This window comes from Pseudoliparis swirei, chromosome 17 (assembly GCF_029220125.1).
Source record: "Pseudoliparis swirei isolate HS2019 ecotype Mariana Trench chromosome 17, NWPU_hadal_v1, whole genome shotgun sequence".
Taxonomy (NCBI): domain Eukaryota; kingdom Metazoa; phylum Chordata; class Actinopteri; order Perciformes; family Liparidae; genus Pseudoliparis; species Pseudoliparis swirei.
The window spans coordinates 5253624-5274182 of NC_079404.1; the positions used below are offsets into that span (position 1 = coordinate 5253624).

General features: G+C 40.8%; 3 protein-coding genes across 4 annotated transcripts; 1 reads left to right on the forward strand and 2 right to left on the reverse strand.

Moving 5' to 3' along the window:
* Positions 1–303: 303 nt before the first annotated feature.
* On the reverse strand, positions 304–6447 carry aprt (adenine phosphoribosyltransferase). Its single transcript, XM_056436052.1, has 5 exons — positions 6359–6447; positions 2896–2999; positions 2292–2425; positions 1771–1849; positions 304–1110 (listed from the first exon to the last, which is right to left on the reverse strand). Exons 1-5 carry the CDS (start codon positions 6445–6447, stop codon positions 971–973), a joined length of 546 nt encoding a protein of 181 aa, XP_056292027.1. The 3' UTR covers positions 304–970.
* A 1577-nt stretch (positions 6448–8024) lies between these two features.
* ppp1r35 (protein phosphatase 1, regulatory subunit 35) lies at positions 8025–11799 on the reverse strand. 2 transcript variants are annotated; one of them, XM_056435112.1, is made up of 8 exons: positions 11741–11799; positions 10915–11078; positions 10767–10813; positions 9429–9663; positions 9227–9335; positions 8930–9027; positions 8748–8838; positions 8025–8465 (listed from the first exon to the last, which is right to left on the reverse strand). In XM_056435112.1, exons 4-8 carry the CDS (start codon positions 9660–9662, stop codon positions 8188–8190), a joined length of 810 nt encoding a protein of 269 aa, XP_056291087.1. In that variant the 5' UTR covers position 9663; positions 10767–10813; positions 10915–11078; positions 11741–11799; the 3' UTR covers positions 8025–8187. The 2 variants fall into 2 exon arrangements, with proteins under 2 accessions (XP_056291087.1, XP_056291086.1); XM_056435111.1 differs by lacking the exon at positions 11741–11799 and adding an exon at positions 11549–11638.
* On the forward strand, positions 11743–19178 carry tk2 (thymidine kinase 2). The gene is made up of 10 exons (XM_056435110.1): positions 11743–11969; positions 12611–12648; positions 12946–13020; positions 13191–13244; positions 13690–13779; positions 13915–13988; positions 15093–15181; positions 16626–16705; positions 17703–17783; positions 17937–19178. The coding sequence occupies exons 1-10, from the start codon at positions 11789–11791 to the stop codon at positions 18021–18023; spliced, it is 849 nt and encodes a 282-aa protein (XP_056291085.1). The 5' UTR covers positions 11743–11788; the 3' UTR covers positions 18024–19178.
* Positions 19179–20559: the final 1381 nt, after the last annotated feature.

Here is a 20559-nt window from a genome sequence, read left to right on the forward strand (position 1 = left end):
TCTGCCCAAATATATACTATCATGCCCACTATCATGCAGAAATGTGTATGTTTCTTTTCCAAGAGGTTCAACAAGCTTTTAAAAAGAATGTAGCTTCTTGGAGCTGCCATTTGGCAAAATACATACTGAACCTCATTCAAACGGGACCGACACAAATCTCTTAACCTGTACAAACGTCTCCCGCAGATATTGGGACTCCTCAGTATTTTATGACCTGAATTTAGTCCGACGCTGAGAACAAGTTGAGTACCGTAACGCCCGAGTGTAAACACACATCTAAATGCATGTCATTAAAACCATTCATTAAAACTATTAGTTTAATGCATTAGAAAACATCAAAATGTAACATTCATTCTCATCAATTGTTAAAAAAAAGTTTTCGTTATTGTGGCTTTTGAAATGTTTTGTTAGCAATTATATCTAGACTGCCCAAATAATACAGCAGCGTGCCAGAAAGCAGGAGAGAAATGTTAAACACAAAGCAATATGGATTGGAGCTGAATATTTTATGAGACTAGATGCTCTGTATTTCTAGGAAATGTTTGGCTCAAACAATACTGATATTAGTGTAGCCTGATCTGTCCAATGTGCCCAGGATAGCACACGGGCAGATGTATTATCCACCGTTTTCCTACACGTGTGAGCCATTTGATACACAGCTGGAGAAACCCTTTTAAAGTATACCCATTCAGACTGCGACAGATATAATGCCTTTCAAACATATCAATCCATCCTCTCTGCTTCCTCCTGTTCAGGGATGCAGGGACTGATCCCATGCATTAGGCAAAAGATATTTTATGATTCCTTAAAGATGGAAACCGAGTTGCTCCCGGTCAAAGGACATGGCACCAGTGCATTAACAGATTTATGAATGAATAATAAACTCTTTGTTGCTGGTTACATTTGGAAGGCACCTGAATGTAAACGATTCAAACTGGTTCCCCAGCCTGCTCTGTGGGCTGTGGGGGGCTCAGTACTGCACCAGGGAGAATACAGGGTGCGATTTGAGTTTGTCGATGCCGTTTAACTCTTTGAGCTCGATGACCACCAGGCAGCCCAGAATATCAGCCTGCTGCTTCTTCATCAGCTCACAGGCTGCATACAAAGACCCTGCAACAGACAGACACAGACCAATTTCACTTCAACGTACACGATGAAGCTGGACCGAGAGCCGAGTGGTTGGGACAACAAATTACAAATGTCAATAAAATAAAAATACATCCTAGGTTGACGTTTATAAATCACAATGAAGGATAAAGACATCATTTAGTATCCGTCTTTCCTCCTGTTCTCAGCCAGAAGAGAAGTTGGCAATAACGACTTTGCTAAACAGTTAGACTACAGACTGACGAGACTCATGAGATACGTCAAATTGTGAGATGCCATCATATGAGACGCCTTCATGAGAGATGTCATAAGGAATGTCATTATGTGACAGGTCAAATTGTGAGACATCGTCATGAGAGATGTCAAATTGTGAGACGCCGTCATGTGAGACACCGTCATGAGAGATGTAAAATTGTGAGATGTCATCGTGTGAGACGTCATGTGAGATGCCATCATGCGAGACGCGTGTGGGGGGGGGCCAGTAAACCACGTGGGGGCGTGGCTTAAAAGTGTAGCTACAGCAGGAAAGCAACGGTGTCCACCGGAGTCGTGTCGCCAATGTCAGCAGTTCCCTCTCAGAACACAGGCAGAAGGAAGCTTCCGCCAGGAGGAATATTTGAAATGTACACGCGACAAGGTGAACACGATGGCCGCTGAACTCGCCTCCAGTAGCCAAGAGGTCGTCAATGAGTAGAATCTTCTGTCCTGGAGCGACAGCGTCTTCCTGGATCTCTGCTTCAGCCTGGAGGACCACAAGTACAGCAGCATCAGCATCGGGCCGAGGGAAAGCTTCTCAGAGGAGAGGCGGTAGCTGGCGAGGGCCGAGCTGACGACAACAACGCGTTAGTGTGATGTCATACTTGCAGAAAGCCCTTGTGGAGGTGGCAGAAGGTGACCAGTGTGACACACACACTCATTACGGCTCTAGCATGCTCTTTTTACAATAATATGTTGGGAAACAGGTGAGGAACACTTTTAAAAACGCCAAGTCCAACATTTTACTCATCTAACAGAAGATTGGGGAATATCCAATCAGTTTGATTTCTGTTTGCTAAAGAAAATAACATGTCATAAAATGTTAGGTATGCTTTGCACTATTAGTATATGTTGTTTCTCTGTTATGATGTCTCGAAATGTATACACAAGACACTGTGTATACATTTGTGTGTGTGCGTGTACTTTACCTTGCCATATTCCAAATCATACGTCACAGACGCAGTGGTTCCAGGCAGTTTGCCCTTCTTTCTGATCAGGACGAAGCCAACACCGAGCCGCTGGGCCAGCAGGGGACCGAACAAGAAACCACGAGCATCGAGACCTGAACACAAAGAAACAAAATGTGTTCCCCCGGCAAAATATGCATTAGAAAGACTTATCTGGGGAAAGTGGATAGAAAATTAACACACAGAGGATAGTTTTTGACATAATTGATGGAAGAGGCTCATCAGATCTAAATTCCACATGGCACAGCCTTTGTATTTCCATTATATTAAACGTTGTGCTTCTACGCTACTAAATCGTAAGAAGGAAATATTGTACTTTTTACTCCACTACATTAGTGAGGTTTTATGTTCCAAAAACCCATTCCTTTTGAGAGCCTAGATGGCAGCAATGCAAAATTAATGGATAATAGGAGAGAACTGATAACTATATCTATAACCGGTATACGTATATGCAACTCAGGTGCACACACACATGTTTAGAGTAAAAGGTGCATCAATTAAGATGTCAACTGTTCCTTTGAGGCTCATCCGGTACAGACTGCTGGTTCATACGGAGGCTTCTTACCGACAATCAGCTCGACCTGCGGGTGATTCTTCCTGACATGCTCTTCAAACAGGTCGGTCACTGCCGTCAGAGCTGCTGGATCCTTCAGGATGGGACAAATATCCCTGCAACATACACACTTTGCATCAGTACCCGGTCACTTCCAATGGAAATCAGTATGAAACGCTTTCATATCGTGAAATCTCACAGGATTTGTTAATGAACTTCTGCTTCGCACACATTTGATTAATTTTTCCATCGGCACACCGTATTAACGTAGTGACTAACGCAATCAAATTAAAATCATAAACTGAGGGAGTGATGATTTCTTATTAGTCTGATATACGCTTCAACAGCACACAACACATCACCGACCAGAACTACGTGGAGACGTCAGAGTCTACTTTTTGAATCACCAAAAAGAAAGTTCATAAATTTTTTCTAAATGTATTATTGTTTTATGAATGCTGGTTATAATCTTTTTAGAGATTATTTTGTACTGTAACAAATCCAGAAGTTTCCATGGAGTTATTTTCAGTTTAATTGTCTGGTCAGGTACAACGGTAACTCTACAAAGCAACATAATGTTATTAATAGAGCAAATTAAATGTATTATGATCAATAAAGTTGTCTGAAACATTTGATGAAATTGAACAGTTAATTATTTTAAGATAAAATGATATGTTTGCCATTACATATAACAAGGACATTGATGGACATATTTTATCAAAACAAGATTAATATACGTTACTTTCCTACAGAATGACAGGGTCAAAAGTACAAATGTCCAAAGTCCATTCAAAGTAATAAAAAAACATACTAAAGTCGTTCCACAATTGTACAAAATAACACCAGGTATTAATTAAAACACATTACTTTTTCTTCACAAGAGAAATACAAATTCTGTCTATAACTTATATTCAGTGGTGTATAGTAACGAAGTAGAAGTACTTTACTTAAGTCGTTTTTTTGGGTATCTGTACTTTATTTGACTACTTATATTTCTGTTTACTTTTACTTTACTACATTTTGCAATGAAAACTTGTACTTTTACTCCGATACATTTCCCCTGAAACAGTATCGTTACTCGTTACTACGGAAAAAAATAATCATGAGACAAACATCGGGGACTGTTGTGGAACACACCGCAGCGCACCTGAACGCAGCACGAACACCAGGTTGGGGATCAGGGGTCCTTGCCGCGTGTTTTCTATTCCCAGTGATGCCCAGGATGTTAGCGAGCGGCTACAGATACGACTCATTTCATGTGGAGCAGCAATGGAAGCTACTCGAACAACCACGGGGACCAAGATCAACGTCCGTGGCCATATTTGGGCGAACTCTTTTCTTTTGTCGGAGTGAAAGTTTCTTCCTACGGGATCAAGTGCCTCTTATGCCGACCGAAAGCTACGGGGATATGGCCTTCAAAAACACACCATCCAACCTCAGGAAACACATCGAGGTAAATTAAGATTAATCCCATGAGCCGCAACGTTAATGTTTAGTTTTGATAATCATCATAAACCTGTTAAGATATCTAGCAGTGTTGTCCTCAGGATTGGAGTACGATATATCTTTGGCAGGAGAGGGGAAGGCAGGTGTCTGATTTTACTACGCATGTTGTATGTTAGGCTAACGTTCGCTAGCTATCGTCAATTAAATGAGACAATTAGCGTGAGTGGAGTAGACGGATCTCTAGCGAGTTAATGAGCTGAAGAAGTGTTGACATTTGTGAGAATTTGTTGATTTGAGTAGTCTTAGCTATAATATAATGCTAATCATTTCAGCATTATTATCATTATTTGTATTAATATTATAAGAGTGACGGTCCAGTAATGGCGACGATATTGATTTGGGACTGTTGTTGTGTTTAACTACAGAGACAAGTACATGTTCACAAATCAACTCTGGATGCACGGACAGCGCATGAAACAAAATGTATAAACCTCAAATTAAAACAAACTATTTAGTACAAAACTGTTGGTTGGGGTCATGACATGTTAGGAAGTGTTATTAATTCTATCATGTCTATAATACTCTCACTTTATTTCAGGAATGGACTACATCAAGCAGCACATGGAAGAACCCTCCCTGCAGCTATGTGATGCCACCAGGTCCAGTTCATCTGATGAAGAGGACTTCTTCTTCGTCATCTCAAGAGCATGACAGCAGCAAACAGCTGGATGGAGACGTGGATCACGTTGACTTGCTGAAATGCTTCCCAACTGTGTGCTGCTGTCTGTGAAGCTAGACACACTCTACCTGCATCAGGGCCTGTGAAGCTAGACACACTCTACCTGCACCAGGGCCTGTGAAGCTAGACACACTCTACCTGCACCAGGGCCTGTGAAGCTAGACACACTCTACCTGCATCAGGGCCTGTGAAGCTAGACACACTCTACCTGCACCAGGACCTGTGAAGCTAGACACACTCTACCTGCACCAGGACCTGTGAAGCTAGACACACTCTACCTGTATCATGTGAACGGCTCTTCAGCATCGCAGGACTCGTCTTCAGTCCAAGAAGAGCGACACTGAAATCTGTCCATTTTGAAAATCAACTTCTTTTGAAGATGAACAAGACATTTTTCACTTTAAAGTGATGATTTTGGTTGTTACTTTTGGTTCTGCTTTTTTCTGTGTTAATCGTGTTTTTATATTTGAGTAATTTCATAGTATTCATATATTGCTAAGTTCATCCTAGCTCATACTCCTTGTTCATGGCGGCCACAGCACCCAAACAAATAAACTTCATAATTCTCAAAATTCTGACCCTTTGTTTTTTTTATTAACAGCATTTACTTTTACTTTTGCTTTCTATACTTAAGTACATTTAATATCAGAAAATTACTTTTGATACTTAAGTACAAAAAAAATCAGATACTTTAATACTTTTACTCAAGTAGTATACTTGAGTAATTTTCCAGTCAAGTATCTTTACTTTTACTCAAGTATGACTTTTGGGTACTTTATACACCACTGCTTATATTATGTTTATCTGAAACGTGTTACTTTTCCAGTCACGTGTAAGTTTCTCATTACAGCGGGTACTAGTTGTAATTCCTAGATATCTTTATCATCCTTTTGATATTGTTATCCTCCTTTTGAGCTACATTAAATTAAAGTTTGAACTCGTAATAATTTGACGTTGTTGATATATTTAACTGGAATTACGCCAAGTCCAAATATCTGTATCACAGTCAAACTTAATCAATGTAACACCGGCATAATGTTTTTGTTTTTACTTTTGAGTCTTTTAATACCCCCAAAAAAGCCCAATTCCGCACCAATATCTCGTGTCTGTTTACGGGGCAACGTGTGGTCCGTGCATTGGGACATATCGATCCACCCAGCTCGAGGCTCCTCCCCTCACCTGCTGCGCGTGGACGTTCTACTGACAGAAAATACGTCGCGAGCACGCGGACCTGCAACTGCTCGGACCCCCTCGGCCCGAGGGAACTCGAGACCCCACTCAGCAGCTCACCTGAACAGGATGCCTTGCTTTGGAAAGTCTGGAAAGTCTCGGATGTGTCTCCGGACCAGCTGGAGTTTGGATTCAGAGTCTGCTGCCATTCTCCTCCTGTGACGTCAGATGTTCATTTCTTTTGCTCTGACGGCGGTTGTCGTCCAGTTTATTGGTAAATTAGCGCCACCTGCTGGTCCGGAGTGTAGAGCAGACAATAGACTCAAAAATCTTTTCCCAAACAAAAACACACATACCATATTAACCGATATTTTACAGTATAGGTATATGCAATAGCCTTTGACAAGCACCCTTTCCATATCTCTGCATTTTTAGATTAGATTAGATATTCCTTTAATAAACCCACAGTGGGGACATTTCAGGATCACAGCAGCGGGTGCACATTAGAGCATAAATAATACACAATAACAATACTAAATACTAATATTAAATATACAGAGGAAAACAAAATATATACACAAGGCAGTGACCAAAGGAGGTTAAAGTATATCAGGTATAATTTACATCATAACCTATGTAAAGAAAGATGAGTTATTCTTGCGGCTGACTGAAGGACTGTCCATGTCATTGGCTACCCAACCAAAGTGATTCCTCTGACTCCTCCCATTCTCCCAGACCACCTGCAACATTGCTTTTGTAGGGTGAGAATTAATGTGTCGCTGTCAAATTAGCCCCGTAGTTTGCCATCAGTTGCTTTTCCCCGAAGTATTGGCAATGTTTTAAAGCTCTACTTACTCTTAATTCCTGTGCCTGAATAACATTAAATAAGAGATTAGGCTGCTGATCCATATGCTATGCTGGAATAATCCAACGCAGATCTAATGAAGGCCTCATACTGCACATTGTTTTTAACAATGAAGCCAACCAGTCACACAACTCATCAAATTTATTAACTTTTTGCATTTTATCTTTAATTCCCTGATATGGTCTGCCCATGTTATCTGTAAATCAAAAATAATCAAAAGGACTAATCACACCACCTTGAGGCATACTATGATACATATTGATTTGACAAGTCCAACCCAATCGTTACTAATCCTTTACCCATTTATAACCTCTCCTTCGAATACCCAACGTGTGCAGCTGAATGAACACAACTTCTTTCCCCCATCATGTCAGACTTTTTTTTAAGTTTGATCTTTTCTACCTTCTGTCTCCTCCCATCCTCTTTACTTCCATTTAAAAATACTCTAATGGAATATCTTGTTTGATGAATGTAGCACAACCTCTAAAAACTGAATATACTCGAGGTTTTTAAGTTCCCTGTTCTCCTATAAACAGTTATTTAAATGATCTGCATTTATTGGTCATGATCTTTTGTTCTCGTGAACGGCCGAGTGGTGAGTCACTTGAAATGTTGCCGCCGCAAGGAATTTTCTACTTTCCTTTTGTATAGCAAGGTCCAGTGTAAGTAAGGAAGCACTGAGGCACCTTTCCTTTGCATTTAATTCCAACAAGCACTTATCACGGCGGCCACTTAAGATACTTCCTGGTCATTTCACTCAGTTAGGAACCTTCCTAAGGACAAAGGACTGTTCGACCGCCGCCATATTTCCTTGTTTCCTCTCTCCTCCATGATTTTCTCTACTCCAAGGTTTCCTCGCATTCCTCCATGCAAATATGGAAACCACAGGGGAACCGGGATGCAATTATGAGACTTGGGAAATACCCTTTGTTTGAAAAGACTTTATTGAAAAAACTAAAAGTAGCTTTAAAAAAAAAAGATTTCAGTTTATATTAATAATTTAACAAATATGATAATTATTATTAAGTCTGATCTCAGTATCTCCTGCCAGTCAGAGCGGTCCTGTGTGTCAAGGCATGGCCTCTCAGCGTCTCTCTCTTCTGTGGAGGTCAAAGGTAGAGCAGGCGGGATATGTCAATGGGCGGGGCTTGTAGTTGACAGGCTCCTCCTCTAGTGGGAAAGGCTTTTGTCTCAGGTGGTCAGAGGTCATGAAGAGGAGAAGAGAGGGCCCGTCTGCTACCTTGTTGCCATGGCAGGATGGCTGCAGCCTATGTTGCAGCATCTGGCTGATCAGCTGATCTTCCTGCACATTGACGCAGACCAATGAATTGAAGAGAACCTGTGAGCGAGAGACATTCACTTCTACACACAGAGAGAGAGAGAGCAAAACAAAACTTAAACAAGGTTGTGACATAATAGTGGGATAGTCTTGTTCTTCACAAATATTTCAGCCAAGATAATCGTGCCATGACATGTTCAAACTTGACGATATTTACAAAAGGAGTTGATTAGTTACATTTAGAGCTGATCCCAATCTAAAACTCTAAACATGACCTCCTCCAGTGCCAGGTCAGGATCATTAACTCTAACTTCAGGCTCAACATATTAAACTAAATGAGTGGCATCCTTTTGTGTGTGGGTTACCTTCAGTAGCTCTGGTGTTGATCAGGTTTTTGGTCCTCTCTGACCTTCGGAGAGTCTCCTGCATGGCCTTCTGGGAGTTAAACTCAGCCCCCTGCAGGACAACAGGCCGGTTACCGATGGGAACAAGCAGCTAATTAGCTCAGCTGTGGTTTATAGATGACCGACTGCTAAAAAGTGTGAACCTGCAGTAACTGAAGTTCCGCCTTCAGAGCCAGAGTGGAGTTTAGTCCCACCCTCTCGAGACAGCCTGGCTCTTGATTGGATGCTGCTCCACGGGACTCTAACCATTGTCAGAGGAAAGAAATAACATGTTTTCTTTATTGATTATTCTATCGGCCAGCGACCAGTGTTAGCACGATGACAGTCTTTGGTCTCTGGCATGTAGGTCTGAAACTATCAGACAGTTGCAATGCAATTGGCATCGCCTCGCACCAGGTGGAAGATAGGGCCCTCAGTTTGAATTTTCAGACTCTGGTTACCGTGGTGACATCCTCTGCTCCTCCTCTGACCTCTGATTGGTTGCTTAGGTGGCGCGTCTCTGTTCTGCTGCCGTGTTACCGTGACATCCACCGGTTCCTGAAAAAACACCTGCAGAACAGACACAGAATGATGTCATCACAAACTCGTACACTTTTGTGTCGTCACAAAAACACATCGGGACTAAAAGGATAATGTCATCACCCGTGTGTTCGCCCCTCTTCCCGTTGGTCCTTGAGGCAAGGGCTTCGGCTGCGATTGGTCCCTTTGCTGACCAATCTTCAGGGAGCTGGGCTTAAAATGGGCGTGGCCAGTCTGGGGAGAGCCGAGTGTGACGGACAGGTCGAGCTCAGGACAGCAAATCACAGAGGAGGAGGAAAGGGGAAGTGGGGCAGTGTGGGGAGAGGGGGGAGGAGAGAGGAAGGAGGAGGAACTCATCCTGGCAAGAAAGAATAGAGACATTGATTTTCAGTGGAATGCACCACAAAAAGAAAACAAGAAAGTCTCTATTTGTAAAAAATCTTTGATCAGTAATATCAACTTTTCCATCTTTGGTTCACTAAAATGTCCACTTAATTTCTCTGGGGTCGTCATGACCAAGAATCCAGTGCAAATGTAATGTATAGTGAAACTAATATAAAAATTAGACATGGACATCGTTGGGGACAAGAATCCAGTAAATGTTTATTATAACGTCTTAAGAACCTCGGAATCCAAATATGAGGAAATTATGAATGACATTCGAGCTGACTGCATTTTGACAATAATTATACTGGATATGTGGCTAACCAATGAAGGACACATTTGTATTATAGATCAAATATTATTATTTGAGGATTTTATAACTTTCTAACCCTCTTTTTAATTATTAAATACAGTACAATAGTGTAACTTCAGACCTCACGAATAGCCTCCCATTCCTATTTCAAGCACCGGGGCTGACTATTTAGGAGAGTAAAGCTTGAATAGGCCTACAGATGTTAGGTCAGTCAGTTATAGGTACCTGACCTAACGCTAGTTATTCAGATTCGTCTTGTAATCTTAGTGAACAATGACAGTTAGTTAGTTAACCGAGCTTCTGCTTGCGGAGTTTTTAGATACTAAATCCTGCGGTAGTCTCCGTTTGCACTATTTGGCTCGTCAGAGGCGCTATAACGTGACATTGAAGCAGATACATTTGGACGGTGTTACGGTTTAAGAAGCGACCGTGTTAACCTGCGACTTTGAATCGAACGGCTCCGTTGTTGTGGTAGTTAGACAGCTGTTGAAAATAGTAAGAGAACACGTAGCTGCCCTCGTGAATGCCTTTGCTTTTTATTCTTTTAGTATAAATTATTATGTATATAGTTGGACGCTGTATTTAAATAAATAACACAAGCGGCATTCACAAGGACAGCTATACGTGATCTCTATGCTTTTTGTCGAACCGCCGTCGTAAAAGCACGACAACAACGGACACCGTCGGCTGAAACGTTGCCAGTTAACAGGGTCGCCTGTTAAACCATAACACATGTAAAGCTTAGATATTCTTCTTTGTGTTACCTGAGTTAGTCCGATCGGAAACGATCCTTAGAAACACCAGATCCGCTCTTAAAGAGAAAATCAAAGTTATCTGAAGATGAACCAACGTTAAACGTGTTTATTATCCAGGGATTTCAAGACGGTTTGCATCGTTTCTCCTTCAAATTACCCTCCTCGCACTCTTCTTCTTTGGTTTTACTGGCCGATTGGGCGGTTCTTCTTCTTGTTCTTCTACTTCCGGTTTCCAGCAGACGAGGCACGGTTTCATGCATTGCTGCCTCCCACAGGTGTCAACTTGCTATTGATATTTCTAGCTGAGAGACGTAAGGAAACCTAGCGAGGAGAGAGGAAACGAGGAAATATGTTTTAAGAGAAATGAGACGGGTCACGTGAAGCGACGTCAGTTTCTGATGATTGCGGCCGCTGATCACATCTGGATCAGCTGCCAGTCGGATTTAATCCTTTTTTATTTTATTTTTAAAGACACTTTTACTTTCTCTTTTTGTATTTGCTTGTGTCGTCTATTCGTCTTCGCATATATATATCTATATCTCTTTATTTCAGACTCATGGGTCCATAAAACAACAAACACAAATACAACTTTAATATATAAAATACAATACGAGGACACCGGTCCAGCCATTGCAGCCAAAAAGTCACTCGGGATTAAAAAACATACAAACACTTGTTCCATTGCTTCCAGAAACAAGACAAATACCTGGTATCATTCAGTGCTGGGTCAGCCAAGGCTTTTATAACTACATTCTCTGAGACACCTAGTCGAAATTTAAATGTATACATACAATTCCTCAAAACAGCATGAAAAGTGGGAACATTCATAGTTCGAGGGGACGAGCGAACTCTGGCTCATACTCCGGCCCAGTCGGTGGCGGTAATGCGCCTTTAACAAGCGTTATGTACATACAGTCTATTAAATAAACGAAGAAGAAGAGCAACAGAAAGAAAAAAAGAAAGAGGAAGTAAATCGGTCCCACCCCGTTTGATATGCCATCCACAAAAGTTTTGCCGACAGGTGCAGCGCGATGTCGGTGGCTGGTGGTAGTGTGCCGTTAATGTCCCGCTGTGTTCGGCTCGTATCGGCTCAACGTGCCGTGACTCGGTCCTCTTTTCGCGGTGCTGGGGATCGAGGGATAGACTCACCTGCCGGGAGCCCTAGACTCACCCAGAGCCGAGCCCGCAGCAGCCCGCCGCACGCTCCTCCAGGTCAGTGCCTCTGGGCTCCAGGGGGTGCGCCGGGATACGCGCACACGGATTCATCTCACGTGATGTGTATGGCATCAAGGATGTCGAACATAAAGACGCGACACCCAGCGCTAGCAGCGGACTGCTGTCCATTTCGTGTTATCACGCTTAAACTAGAGCTAATAAAGGCATCAGTCATACGACGGTCGTTAGCCGGTGCTTCGGTTTATCAAGCGATTATTATGGAGAACCCATACAGCAATTATCCCAGCCTGAACTATCTATAAAAGTGCTTCAAAAAGTGGCTTGGTAATTACATGAGTAAGTGTTACATGAAATTACATTGACATTAAAGTAAGATTTAAAAAAAAATGTTTACATACACATTGGGTGCGAAAAAAGGTCAACAACTTCTGCACAGTTTATTTGATTGTAGATGGAAAAACTCATATCAAAGCTTTCATATTGCAGCACTTGAGTCATTGAATACAGACCATATCGCCATATTATTCATTTAATATATTAAACGGTAAAGACCTGTAGCTACCGACAGTACCTTTTACGCATTTTACCATAGTTCTGTTCCTCTGTTCCGACTGATCTTGAGCACTGGAACTTGTGGGATATGAAGTCTTGTCTCCCTCTGTTTTCTTCCTTCTAAGGCAAGCTGGTGTGGAATGGAGGGGATAAGAAAGCAGTGGTGAGTCTTCATCGTGTTTTCTGTAATCTCATTTGTTTCTCCTCCAACCATCTAAAGTTTAAAACTTGGGAAATGTATAACAAAACAGTCCTAGTTGCTCTAATTTTGTAACTTTCACCAGCAGCAACACTCATAATGTTGGCTGGTTTTTAATGTTTACCCATTATACATTGAATAAATACTAATTATCACGAGTCCCATAGCAAAAATACAAGCTCATATCATAGTTATGTCTCTTTTCTTCATCATTTCTGTGGACCATCCTTTTTACAAATATCACTCTGTCCCTGTTTTCAGATCTGCATTGAGGGGAACATTGCCTGTGGAAAGTCGACGTGTCTCAAGTATTTTGAAAAAACAAGCAATATAGAGGTAAAACAAAACAAAGTCCTTGTACAGTTAGATTGTGCAGACTGTGCACATGTGTGTTCAGAGGAGAATTTGATTCTATAATCTATTGTTTCAGCACAGCAATGTCATGATTGGGAAACCCTGAGCATTGGAAATGTTAATTCATGAATTCCCCTCTTTTTTTGTTCCAGGTCCTGATGGAGCCAGTCTCTAAATGGAGGAATGTCCGTGGACACAACCCTCTGGTATTGTACATGACAGTGTTGTTCCCATTTTTGTTATCCTGTTGACCGGACATCACACTTTAAATCTGGTCAGAACTCCAATTATTTGCCAGATATATAGGAGCTGGGAGCGTTAAAATAGGACTTTTAAAATGAAGGTTTTAATGAAACAAAACTAAAGACGTGAAGAGATACTAGACCGACTGCATTGTCTGTTGCATCCTGCCAACATTATTAGGGAAGAGATTCATTTCAAGGCATTCTAATGGATTTGAATATGTCCTGTGTACCATAAATGCAATTGATTGTGTCTCAATGGTGGAGCTATGTTCAGTTAAAGTAAATTAATGATCAGGATCCATCCTCTGGGGACCATGATTTTCCAGCAAAATCCATCCACTAGTCATTTAGTTTTCTGAATGTCTTCCATGCTGGTTGTGTTAGCTGTGTGTTTCTGTCCCTGCAGGCTCTGATGTACCAAGATCCTGAGCGCTGGGGCCTCACGCTGCAGACATACATCCAACTCACCATGCTGGGTATGCACACGTCAGCCATGGTAAGTGTATTGTTTCACTGTTTGGCAATGTCAACCTGTGTTGCTGACACATTTGTACTTGTGGACTGGTGATGCAAAGATATGACGTCATCAGAAAACCAGCTGTGTGTACTTAAAGTTTCTTGTGGGTTCCAGACAGCTCCCGTCAGGATGATTGAGAGGTCCATCTTCAGTGCCAAGTACATCTTTGTGGAGAATCTCTTCAGAAGGTAATCTGTGGTTTGAGAAGCTTCCACTCCTGGAGAAAACCAAAACACTATATATCCAAAAGGAATATGATTTCAGTTTACCTCTTATATTATATGGATTCTGTTGCAGAACCGTTTGAGCTTTTTGTCTGTATAATACCAAAGGTTTGACAATATGTGAGTTAGAGACACGATATGCGAGTTAGAGACACCATGTGTGAGTTAGAGACACCATATGCAAGTTAGAGACACCATATGTGAGTTAGAGACACGATATGTGAGTTAGAGACACCATATGTGAGTTAGAGACACCATATCTGAGTTAGAGACACCATATGTGAGTTAGAGACACCATATGCGAGTTAGAGACACGATATATGATTTAGAGACACGATATGCGAGTTAGAGACACCATATGTGAGTTAGAGACACCATATGTGAGTTAGAGACACGATATATGAGTTAGAGACACGATATGCGAGTTAGAGACACCATATGTGAGTTAGAGACACGATATATGAGTTAGAGACACGATATATGAGTTAGAGACACGATATATGAGTTAGAGACACGATATGCGAGTTAGAGACACCATATATGAGTTAGAGACACGATATGTGAGTTAGAGACACCATATGCGAGTTAGAGACACCATATGTGAGTTGGAGACACCATATGCGAGTTAGAGACACGATATATGAGTTAGAGACACGATATGTGAGTTAGAGACACGATATATGAGTTAGAGACACGATATGTGAGTTAGAGACACGATATGCGAGTTAGAGACACCATATGCGAGTTAGAGACACCATATGCGAGTTAGAGACACCATATCTGAGTTAGAGACACGATATGTGAGTTAGAGACACGATATGTGAGTTGGAGACACCATATGCGAGTTAGAGACACGATATATGAGTTAGAGACACGATATGTGAGTTAGAGACACGATATATGAGTTAGAGACACGATATGTGAGTTAGAGACACGATATATGAGTTAGAGACACCATATGTGAGTTAGAGACACGATATGCGAGTTAGAGTCACGTAATTTCAAGGTTTATTAATTATGTTTCTTCCTCAAAATGCCCGACTCGACTGTTTTTTGTTGTTTTTTCAGTGGAAAAATGCCAGAGGTGGACTTTGCTGTTCTCAGCGAGTGGTTTGATTGGATCACAACTAACATTTCCATTCCTGTTCATCTGATTGGTGAGAACACACAAAGCAGAGAAAATAACATGGTGATGATCCAGTGTGTGTATGTGTGTGTGTGTCGGTGTTTTAATGTTTTGCTGAAATATAACATTACACACTTTGTCCTGTCAATGACTAACATTAATTAATCATTTACATTTTTGTAATTGTTTTATGTTGCCATAATTTTTAGACTGACAGCATATATGTTATATATATAATATATAATGCCCAAATGTTTGTGTGGGAATCAGAAGCGGATTTAAAGTTGTTGTTTTGACTGTACGTGTGAGGGCAGATTGGCAACGTCGGCATGCTGATGAGTAGGGTTGGGTACCGAAACCCGGTGCCAATATGGTACCGGTTCCAATACAACCGGTATTACCCGGACCGAAACGCAACGCACATTCCGGTGCTTCTTTCCAATGCCTGAGCCGATTGAAATTGAAAAAAACTATTGTTGTGAACTTCTCTGGTGACTCCGCCCTGTCAGCAGGTTACGAGCCTCTCATATTTAACTTTGAGAGCGGAGGCTGCGCCGTGTGTGACTAGTGAGCCCGTGTGGAGCACACCAGCGTCAGGCTGGACGCGATGGGGAGACCGTCACCGGTCCCCCTGAACACGTGGAGACCGATTATGACGAGCAGCCTTAACTCAGATTAGTACCATAACGTTGATTGCAAGTCTTGCATTCATAAAAGTAGCCCAATAAATAATAAATTATCCATTATAACCATGCTTAAGCTAGCTCGTAGCTAGCGCTAGCTACGAGCGTGACAGTCTGCTAGCAGATGTGTTGATGAACAGCGATCCCGGCTGTATACCCGGTGTTACCGGGAATATAATGACGGAGGAATAAAGACCGTGGGGCGTCACTTTGTTTCAGTGTAACTCGCTGTCAGAAGCAAAACTTTATTTGTCACGTGTCATCTTCAGTCCCTCTGATTGGTTGTTCTCTTTGCCCATCAAAACAGTGACAGGATTAACCCTATAAAGTCTGCACATGACAATACATATCACATCATATAATGGAGAACATATCTTGTGTATGTTAACAGTCTGATATCCGTTGTGTGTCGGTGCTCCATGATAACGGCTTCTACAGGGAATATGGCCAAAGAGGTTTTTAATGTCCTTATTGTGCGTTTAAAAAAAAAAAGTATCGGTTCAGGCACCGTTTAGGCACCGGTATCATTTTAAAAGTACCGGTTTTGCACCGGTATCGGAAAAAACCCAAACGATACCCATCCCTACTGATGAGTGCTCATAGGCATTCCATCCTGTCTATCACATAACGGGTCATCTTCCACAGAAATTGCACAAAATAACTCATCTTCAGCCGTACCCCAAAAGTACCACAAGAATCCAGTCGTGAAAGCGAGATATGCGCCCTCTTTCTTTATCTGAATGTGTTCAACAATCGTGTCGTGTTCAATTTCTTTTGTCCCCGTGTCTCCAGTCTACCTGCAGACATCTCCTCAGACCTGCCATGAGAGGTTAAAGCAGAGAGGCAGAGAGGAGGAGAAAGTCATTCCATTGGTGAGGACACCCATTCAGATTCATATGGCTTCACAGAACAGCACAAAAAGGGGGTGAAAGGTGCATTCACAGAACGGAATTGGCATTAGCATTGGCATATAGCCACGGTGGAGCTCATTTAAGGTCAACTCATCATAATGCAGGAGTTATATTTTAAAAAATGTTTATATCTTTTTATCATTTTCCTAATAGATGCTTTTCAGTTGCACAGCCTAACCCATATACATATATATGTGTGTATATGTATATATATATATATACATACAGGACTGTCTCAGAAAATTAGAATATTGTGATAAAGTTCTTTATTTTCTGTAATGCAATTAAAAAAACAAAAATGTCATGCATTCTGGATTCATTACAAATCAACTGAAATATTGCAAGCCTTTTATTCTTTTAATATTGCTGATTATGGCTTACAGCTTAAGAAAACTCTAAAATCCTATCTCATAAAATTTTAATATTTCCTCAGACCAAGTTAAAAAAAAGATTTATAACAGCTGAGTGTTTGTCAAGGCTCAGGAAACCCTTGCAGGTGTTTCGAGTTAATTAGACAATTCAAGTGATTTGTTTAATACCCTACTAGTATACTTTTTCATGATATTCTAATATTTAGAGATAGGATATTTGAGTTTTCTTAAGCTGTAAGCCATAATCAGCAATATTAAAAGAATAAAAGGCTTGCAATATTTCAGTTGATTTGTAATGAATCCAGAATGCATGACATTTTTGTTTTTTTAATTGCATGACAGAAAATAAAGACCTTCATCACAATATTCTAATTTTCTGAGACAGTCCTGTATATACATATATACATATATATATCCACATATATATACATATATATATATACACATATATATATATATACATACACATATATATACATATATATATATATACACACATATATATGCTTATGGTTATGCACCGATCGCCTAGTCTGTGTCCTTGTATGTGCAAACATGCAGCGTAAATACAATAAACCCTTCACCAGGAGTATCTTGAGTCCATCCACCAGCTGTATGAGGACTGGCTCATCAAGTCCGACGGCTTCCCACTCCCTGCTCCTGTGCTGGTGAGTAACGCTCCATTTCCTGATGCTCTGCTTTGGTTTGTGTAGATATGGAACATACCTCTGTATCCTTTCATGTCCTGGGGTAATAGTGACCGTCAAACCTTTTTTTTCTCCCCTGTGTGTGTCTGTGTGTGTGTGTGCGTGCACGTGCAGGTGATTCCTGCTGACCATGACCTCCAGAAGATCCTGCACCAGTTGGAGGAAAACCGCGATAAGATCTTAGCTGGAAGCTATCTCTGACAGGCACACAGTAGCACACATACACACAGGATTCTAAGATTTGGATTATCATTTTAATTTACATTCAAAATAAGTAGGTTTTAATTCAAAAAAAACGTCTCGTTAAAAATATTCAGCTGACTCTCAGCTTTCCATCGGAGGACTTTAGAGTTTCTAAAGGAACCTGAAAAACTCACTCACCCTTCAAACGGTGAGTTTTAACTAATTCATTCTACATTGTGTGCGGTTTACTTCTGATATTCTTGTATATTTATTCTCTTTTTATTTTACGTTGTAATGAAGATTGTCCTCCAGTCTTGTCTTTGTTGGGTTTTTTCACCTGCTATAAATACATATAAATAATATGTATACTGTAAAGGGATTTCATTGATTAATTTTTTCTTCTCATGATAAAGACCATTGTAGCGTGGTTGCTGGTCGTAGATTTATTTATTATTATTATTATCTTTATTTAAAGGGGACCATGTACAGTTAAAACCAGTGGCGGGCCGTCAGGGCCAGCAAGGCCTTCTCTGCTGGCCTAAACATCATCAGAATATATATTTTTTTCTAAATATATTTTCCCACAAATATGTATTCAATTATTTCCCAGAGTAAGAGTTATTCTCTTAATTTCATAGCGTTCCTCTTGGTTGCGCTGCTGCCAGACCCAGGTTGAGATTTGGAGGGCTGGTCTTTATGTTAGATCTTTTATCCAATCATATTCAGCCATCGTGTGTTGCCAGGGGGCTAAAATCTGCCCTTAGGCCTTCAGAATCAACATTGCGGGCGCTGGTAGCTTCAAGTGAATGGGAATGACGATGTTGTGTCAACCAATCAGCTTTAGAGTTGGCTCCTCTAGGCCTTCTAGAAGGCCCCGGAACCGGCACAGGTTCACGTCTTTTGATTGGATTACCAATATTGAGAGGCGGGGTCTATGGGCAGGTAGATGCAAAACCTCAGAACTAGGAAACTGAATTTGATAAAGGAATTAATTCGCGGACTACAAAGCTGTTTTTTCAACCCACAATGAGGAAAGAAAGAAGGATGGATTTTGTGTTCAAATAATCAGTCTTCGGTGAGTAGGCATACAATGCATTCTATTTTTTATTAAATGTGTAGGCCTATGTATGTTTGGCACAAAATAAAATGGCAAATAGCCTATGTTGCAAATTATTTGTTTTCTTTCTTTTATTTTCAGTGAATAGTTATGTGTCTTTATCATCACGGTGAAACTGCTTTGGGTGCGACAATGCCCTGTTTAGTGAACAAACTAGTGCAAGTGACTTTTTTTCTTCTTTTTCTCCGTCCCGATGCGCGCATTCTGCAGCGCGCGAGACGGAGAGCCGAGAGAAATGACATGCTGTTGTGTAGATACGATCAACATCAGACGGCTGTTTAGTTTAATAAATGAACAAAGACGTGCTATAGAGAAAATGACGGGGGCGGGCCAATTTTTTTTAATGTCATGCGATCTACCAATACTACGTCGCGATCGACCGGTAGGTCGCGATCGACGTATTGAGCAGCCCTGGTCTAGAGCCATGGCATCATAATGATAGTAATAAGAGGTGGATTAATTCAGGTGGGACTGTGTAGGACCTCACTGAAGGCCCAGGCCCCAGGCCCACGGCCCGCCACTGGTTAAAACATACATGTCACCAATGCACCGTACCAGAGTGCAGCTTCAGCTAATTTCCATCTGTAGTCCCTTGATAGACCTTATAGCATAAAACAATAACAAACAGTACAGGATAAATATACACAATGCGAAGCTACAGTACAGCACATTAAAATTAAGAAATGCATACTATTAAAAGTAAGTAATGAAAAACATTAAAAGTAAGTAATACACACTATTAAAAGTAAGTAATACACACTATTAAAAGTAAGGAATAAAAAACATTACAAGTGAGGAAGACAAGCAATAGTAATTTTGCTCAATGAGTACAGCGCTGACCAGCTTTAAGCTTTGATTTAATACGTAATAATGAATCGAGACCAAGATGTTTAACGATTTATAACCAAACCGAACGTCGACGAAGAAGAAGATGCAGAGTCCAAAAGAGGAACATGCAGCTCAACCTCCCATCTGTCCTCCAGAGCCACCAGGGAGTGGAAATAAGGTCGAGGCCAAATCAATTTAAGTCGCATAATAAAATGTTTCTTAACGAGAAATATATTAGCCTCAATTATCTAAATTACATTTAAATTAAAACAAATATAAAGGTGCTGCCCATTCTTCTCAAACTCTCAGCTGATGAACGGGGCATAAATCATTTGAACTAAATGCAATGTAAAACGTCAATGAATCGGTCCTTGTTCTACCTCGTCACAGGTACTCCTCTTCATTTAGTTGTAGTTCATTGTTATTTATTGCATTTTTCATTCATTCATTTTGTTCATTTTATTGTTTATTCATTTATTTTCAGTTTAGTAGTTTATAGTTAGTCTAATAAATATTTCATTGAGAAATAACTTGATCATCTGATGTGTGTGCATATGAGATATTAGGTCCCTGTACAACGTGATAAGAACTTCATAGCAACCCTAAGAT